General features: G+C 38.4%; 1 protein-coding gene across 1 annotated transcript; it reads right to left on the minus strand.

Annotated features, from left to right (window-relative positions):
* Positions 1 to 1,975: 1,975 nt before the first annotated feature.
* Positions 1,976 to 6,499, minus strand: stc1l (stanniocalcin 1, like). The gene is made up of 5 exons (XM_042395369.1): positions 6,124 to 6,499; positions 4,771 to 4,913; positions 4,567 to 4,674; positions 3,109 to 3,212; positions 1,976 to 2,861 (listed from the first exon to the last, which is right to left on the minus strand). The coding sequence occupies exons 1-5, from the start codon at positions 6,251 to 6,253 to the stop codon at positions 2,567 to 2,569; spliced, it is 780 nt and encodes a 259-aa protein (XP_042251303.1). The 5' UTR covers positions 6,254 to 6,499; the 3' UTR covers positions 1,976 to 2,566.
* Between the last annotated feature and the right edge of the window lie 925 nt (positions 6,500 to 7,424).

Genomic DNA, 7,424 nt, shown 5'->3' on the forward strand with positions numbered 1-7,424 from the left:
TATGTTCACCATCTGAAAGGACAAGTTCGCAAAAAACAACTGAAATCGTGAAATCTTACTCAAAACCACAGATGTGAACCTCACGGTGGCGCTGAAGTCGGTAGGATTCATCCTCTGGGGAACATGAATGTCTGCACGATAGCAATCAAACTGATAGTTGGTGGATCATCAAGCTGATTGAGTTTCTCTCTACAGGCTCTCTGTCACTTTTAGGATTTCAAGGCTTCAGTTCCTTCTGGGACAGAGATGATTCACCAGTCACATCTTTAAAAAACATCTTCTTAGTCTTTCTCTTATTTTTTGAACTTTCATTTTGTGGGTTGTTCACTTTATTCTGCTTATTTTTATATATTCTTGTTCTCCTGTAAAGCACCTCTGCTATGAAACAAGTGCGATGTAAAGGCAGTTTGCTTCTCTGCAAATCCAGATACCTTCAGTAAACATGGTGAGTCATGTGTGTGTGTGTGTGTGTGTGTGTGTGTGTGTTTTCTTAGGGCGGTTATTTAACAGGTCTAATTCCTGGAAATGAGGGCCGTTAACAGCCGTCAGCCTGCTTGTCAGCGCCGGCACCTCGGAGCTATCAGTGCTCCCCGCTGAGGAGCTGCGAGCAAACAGACCTCCAGAGGATGTTTCTCTGCGTTTCTCACCCCTGCCCGCTGGAGGTTAATGGGCCATAACACAGAGGTGAGGAGCCATTATGGGTCGGCCATTAGCTGCTGGGACAGATGGCTGAGTGAGAGCCATCGTGGTGTCATTTAACACCTCCGCCAACGAGCCAACAAGCCAACAAGCCACGACAAACACCAGAGAGTAATAAAGTTATTTACCTCTCATAGAAGAGGGTTCCTGTCTCCTCCAGTATTTTAATGTCTGTTTGTCAGTTTTTACATTAATCTGATGTCAGTTTAACATGTCAGTCTCATATCTGAATAAACACTGAGTCACTTTCACATAAATATCAGAATGAAGGATCCCTGTTAAAACAATGAGCCAGTTTTCAGCAGCTAGTTTGAGACAAACTGAACACTGAAGAATGGTTTTACATGCAGCATCGCCACCTAGTGGCTCCTCTACAAACTACACAAATGAAGCATTTAAAGGGCAGGTTCATATTTTTTCAACTGTGTCTTAAACCAACAGTCAGGAACCCAAATGAACATTGAAACATGTTTTTTTTCTTGCTGTAATCATTCCTCCTCTTCTTATCTTTAGTTTATCTGAAGCTAATATGAAGCTTCAGCGTCCAAATGAGTCAAATCAAGTAGATATCTTTCAACGTTACAGTCTTTTTAGTGCCAAAGTCCCTCTTTTTGTTACTATACTTCCACCTGCAGCTCAACAGGGAAACACTGTTGATGCTAAAAAGACTGTAAATGTGTCAGATATCCACTTGATATGACTAACTCAGACTGCTGAAGCTGAATAGAAGCTTCACATCATCTTTTAATATCCAGTATGAACAGGAGGAATGATTACAGCGAGGAAAACGTCTTCCACTGTTCATATGGATACCTGACTGCTGCTAGAAAATAGTGAACCAATCCTTTAAGTTTATTCTTGAGCTTTGAAATAGTAGTTTAACAAAAAAAAACCTTCACTCTCAGTGATACATTTACTCAAGTACTAAACTTCAGGACAGTTTTGAGGTACTTATTTGGCAGCTTTAGTTACTTCTCAGACTAATAATAACATTTCAATAACTGTTTGAGGCCCAATGATTAGATTAATCAATACTGAAAATATACGTTAGCTGCAGCTCTGAAGCAAACCTTGATTATTTTTTTCTTTTTTTGTCAAAGTGCACAACTGATTAAATCTTTTATTTTATTTGCAGATTATTTGTTTTGCTGATTCATTTTTCTCTCGTGCATCATCATCATCATCATCATCATCATCATCTTCTGATAATAATTACAGTTTTTTTTTAACAGTGAGAGATCTTACAATACAGAAAAGAAAACCACATCAGCCAAAGTCAATCATACGTCATCATTTATTTCTAACACAAACAGCCAAGTCGGACTCCAGACTTCTGGTCACCACCTCAGATTTATCATCATACAATCAAGGTAACGTCTCATTTGAACATCACGTACAACCTGAACTAATAAAGTGACCTCAGACCATCAGGAGTGTTAAAAGAGCTCCATGACCAGCATGAAAGCATCTGACCTGCATACAACTCTCAAACTCTTGTCCTCACTCTAAAATTAAATATAACAGCCTCATAAATTAACTCGTTAAAGAAAATAAATATCAATCACTGTAGTAGGCCTCTTTTAAAATATCTGTCACACAGGTTGCTCAGTTTAGCTCGTCAGTAACAAATCAGTGTTTTACACACATTTATCACCAATAAATCAACCCAAATATTTAATATATGTAAGTAATTATTACCCCCAAAAATCTCCATCTAAAGCTCTTTGCTGCACAGGTAATCATTATGAGAAATAATCTGAGGAGAAAGCTGCATGTTTGTAAGTGTATCAGTGTGCATAGATGTGTAAATGTGTGTGGAAACAATATTTTAAGATTGCATGTGACGGTGCACGAATGGCGCGCGTCTCTACTCTTCGCCTCTCATCTCTCCCACCTTGTCGTCCACAGATCTCTTCCTGGCGAACAGGTGAGTGGGATCTCTGCCTCTGAAGCCGGGCTGGATGTTGAACACGGGCATGTTCTTCCAGCTGGTGGGGTTGTTGTAGGCGGCCGATCCGGAGCCGGTGGAGCAGGGTTTGTTCTGGACGAGCTGGAGGAATGTCTCCATGTCGGGGCCTAACCTGGCGATGAGGCCGGCCCTCACTGCCGCCACCGTCTGCTCGTCGCAGGCCTGCAGCGTCTGCAGCAGAGTGCTGTAGTACCTGAACAACAACACACACACACACACACCGGGATAAATGCTCTTTCCATCAATTACATCCAGTGAGATGACATTTTTGTTGTTAAGGTTTTGTACTCTTTTTAATTTATGTGAGAACATCTGGGACTCTGTGTGGGACCCCTGAACCAGACTGCTTCTTTCTGCTCTCCTCATAGCTGTTAATGCTTCTCTGTTTGTTCAGGTATTACTGTGAATGTGTCGCAGATGTTTGCGTCATCAGTCCTGACCTGTTGGGGAAGTGAGTCGGAACCTGAACCACCTCTCCGATGGCGTCAGGGTTGGTACGAGCCACGGTGCAGATGTCAAGACTGGTGTAACATTCTTCTTGCACCTGTGAAAAGACCAAAATATAAATAAATAAACTGATAAAAGAACAAAGACAGTGATGGAAGAAATACCTTTACTGCAGTAAAAGTACCAATATAGCATGTATATGTAAAAATACTCCATTACGAGAAAAATCCTGCATGAAAAATCCTCCAACAGTAAAAGTACATAAGTATTATGAGCTTGATGTAGTTAAAGTATTGCAGTAAAAGTACATAAGTATTATCAGCTTGATGTAGTTTAAGTATTGCAGTAAAAGTACATAAGTATTATCAGCTTGATGTAGTTAAAGTATTGCAGTAAAAGTACATAAGTATTATCAGCTTGATGTAGTTAAAGTATTGCAGTAAAAAGTACATAAGTATTATGTGCTTGATGTAGTTAAAGTATTGCAGTAAAAGTACATAAGTATTATGTGCTTGATGTAGTTAAAGTATTGCAGTAAAAGTACATAAGTATTATGAGCTTGATGTAGTTAAAGTATTGCAGTAAAAGTACATAAGTATTATGTGCTTGATGTAGTTAAAGTATTGCAGTAAAAGTACATAAGTATTATGAGCTTGATGTAGTTAAAGTATTGCAGTAAAAGTACATAAGTATTATGAGCTTGATGTAGTTAAAGTATTGCAGTAAAAGTACATAAGTATTATGAGCTTGATGTAGTTAAAGTATTGCAGTAAAAGTAGTGGTTTGGTCCCTCTGACTGATATATTATTATATATGACATCATTAGATTATTAATAGTGAAGCATCAGTGTTAGAGCAGCATGTTACTGTTGTAGCTGCTGGAGGTGGAGCTAGTTTACACTACTTTATATACAGTTAGCTAGTTTAGTCCAGTGGTTCCCAACCTAGGGGTCGGGCCCCTCCAAAGGGTCAGCAGATAAATCTGAGGGGTGGTGAGATGATTAATGGGAGAGGAAAGAAGAAAAAACAAAGTTCTGATACACAAATCTGTTTTCAGTTTTTGGACTTTTTCTCTAATCTTTGATTTTTGCTGAAATATTGGATCATTTGAACATTTATTGAAATGAAAGCATGTGAGAAGTTTAGAGGGAAAAATCACTATTTGGTGGAGCTGTTAACAACTCATAGACATGTGAAATGTGACCCCGACTACACACTGCTTTTTGTAAGACGTCAAAAGACAAAAAGGTTGGAAACCACTGGTTTCATCTTTAACAATGTGTTGTATTTTAAAAGCTTGTTATATTATCCATTGTGTCAAATCTTCATGTGAAAAGTAACTAAAGCTGTCAAATAAATGTAGTGGAGTAGAAAGTACAATATTTCCCTCTGAAATGTAGTGGAGTGGAAGTATAAAGTAGCGGTTTTGTCCTCATTGAGACTTTACAAACCTCAGCGATCATCCTCTGGAAGATGTTGCAGCGGCGGATAGTTTGGAAGACTTTGGCTGAGATTCCCTGAGAGATGCAGTGCAGACTTTTCTTCACAAATGTTTTACCCTGAAGAAGAACACACACAGGTCAGACAGGTAGACGCACACAGGTAGGTGCAGCTTATTTACACTGTAGACGGACGGACAGAAAGAAAAGACCGACCTCTGTGTTGAAGGTAGCAGCTGTGTGGAGGAAAAGTTCACAGATTTCGTGCATCCCGTCAGTGTCGCAGGTCGAGTTTTCCAGACAGGAAAAGAAGCCGCAGCCCACAGCGACAGCACCGTTCAAACATCTGGCCACATCAGCTGCCAACAAAGGTCACAGATACAGGTTTACAGATACAAATCTCTGAATTATTAATGCACTAACCACATTTAGCTTCCACGATACAGACCTGATGATAGACGATGCAGTGTTTGCTCCAAAGAGCGCTGAGCTTACCTCATCTTTGACTGGTGTTTAATTCTAACATCTTTTAATTATAATATATTAACTGTAAATAAACATATTCAATTATCTGGTAACACTTTATTTTACAGGTCCCTTAATTTTAAAATAATTGCCTGGAAATTTTGAGTAATTTGCAGGTATTTCACAGTTAATTTTTAGGGTATTTTACAAATTACAAGAAAAAAGTGTTAGTTTAGTTGGTTTAGATGGTAATTGCCCACTTATATGTGGGTTCATACTAGAGCTGCAAAGATTAGTTGATTTATTGATTAGTTGCCAGCTATTAAATTAATCACCAAGCATTTTGATAATCGATTTATCATTTTGAGTAATTTTTTAAGGATAAAATGTACAGATTAAATGTGAATATTTTCTGGTTTTTTTTTTAGTGTCTATGACAGTAAACTGAATATCTTTTAGGTTGTGAACAAAACAAGACATTTGATGACGTCATCTTGGACTTTGGGAAACACTGATCAACATTTTTCACACAATCAACAGATTAATTGATAATGAAAATAATCGTTAGTTGCAGCCCTAATTCAGGTGTATGAAATGTCTTAAAATACAAAAACAAAAATATTCAGATGACTCTTTTCATCAAAAAAAAAAAAAAAAAAACCCACTGATGTTGATGGAGAACAAGCAAATATTCACATCTGAGAAGCTGCTGCCAGAGACTTTTTGGCATTTTTGCGACTTAGAATTGTTGCCAGTTATTATTCAGTCAATCAACAAATCAATTCATCATTATTAGTATTATTAATCATTCAGATCTAGTGGGGGGTCAATAGGGGGCCCAACAACAGACTTTTGGCCCAGGGCCTCATAGGAGGTTAATCCGGCCATGCTGTGTTAGCAATAAACATCACAGAAACGTTTGCAAAATGTTCTGTAATAAAGTCTAATACACTGAAAATGTACAAAAAAAACTTTGTCCCTTTAAAAGTTAAAACAGTTGAGAGAAGTTCAGCCCTAAGTTGCATAACACTGCAGTCTGACTTTACATGCTGCAAAACCTGCAAACCAAAAGAAAGAAACAAGAGAAATAGAACCGGGACTCACTCGGACTGTTCGAGGAGAATCGTGCCCGGCGGGGAGCAGCTTCCTCCGGCAGCAGCTGGAAGGCGGCGGCGGCGGAGCTCAGCGAGAGGAGCAGCAGCAGCAGCAGAGCGGATCCGGGCAGCGCGGTCATGATGACGGATTGTTCTGGTCTGGTCTGATGTTGACTTGTTTTGTGGTTCCTGTTGTTGTTGCTGCTGCTGCCTGTCGTGCCTCACAGTCCTCAGCCGGTATTTATATAAAGTGCGGTTGGGACTGTCCAATCAGAGCGCGCCATTTCCGCGGGGGCGCGCAGTTAATGGTTTATTCATGCAGGTAATTAACCCACAGCGCTAATTGGATATTTCCACACTAAACAGGAGACACGACGGAATTTCCGAGCTGGAGTGAACTCAAGGAATAATTTTAGACTTTGAGTTTTTTATTTGTTTTCTTTTAAAGGGCTGCATACCATTTATACTACTAATACTACTACAACTACTACTAGACTACTACTACTACTGGAATTAAATAATGAAAAAACTTTAATCATTAGAATCATTTGTGCAACAAGAAAGTGTTTTATACCTGAATAAAAGTAAAAAATCAGCAGTTAATCAGGTGAAATGTGTTCATAAAGAAGTGATTTTAAACATAATAACCATAATTTTTGTTCTGTCATTCACTAATCAGATGAAAACAACACAAATTAATGAGTGTAGTTAGTGTTTTGGGATATTTTTTGATCGACACTTGGCACAGTTGTTATCTGTAATAATGTCTAACTCTATAAATAGCAGGAATGAGGAAAAACGGATACGTCATTTCTGATTCCAGTCACGTCGGTTGTTTTCCTGTGTAGTGGCTCAGTCGAGCAGAAAAAAGCTGATCAGTGATTGTGAACACAGCAGGACAGTTCAAATGTCCTCAGTGAACTTAAGCAGTGAACAAAAAAAAAAAAAGTGACAGAAAAACTTCCAGAGAGATGGAAGTACACTTATCAACCTGCTGAGAGTAAAAATGTGAACTTCAGTGAAAGATAAAAGTAGAAATCCTTCATTTTTACTGACAAATTTAAGATTAAAAGCTGTTTATCAAAGTTTCTGCATCTTAAAAAAATGTTGTTTCATGTCAGAGATCCAGAGGTGTATTAAAGAGTTTATTAACATCACTGATGATTTCTCAGACATGTTTTGCAGTGATTGAACAAAATATCACTGGAATAAAGTTTTGATTTTATTTTTCCATGAAGCTCCTCAGTCTGAACGTGTCAATGTTCAAATGTGTTAAATTGATTTACCTGATGAAAACCAGCAGCAAAATAA

Source organism: Thunnus maccoyii, chromosome 19 (assembly GCF_910596095.1).
Source record: "Thunnus maccoyii chromosome 19, fThuMac1.1, whole genome shotgun sequence".
NCBI classification, from domain to species: Eukaryota; Metazoa; Chordata; class Actinopteri; order Scombriformes; family Scombridae; genus Thunnus; species Thunnus maccoyii.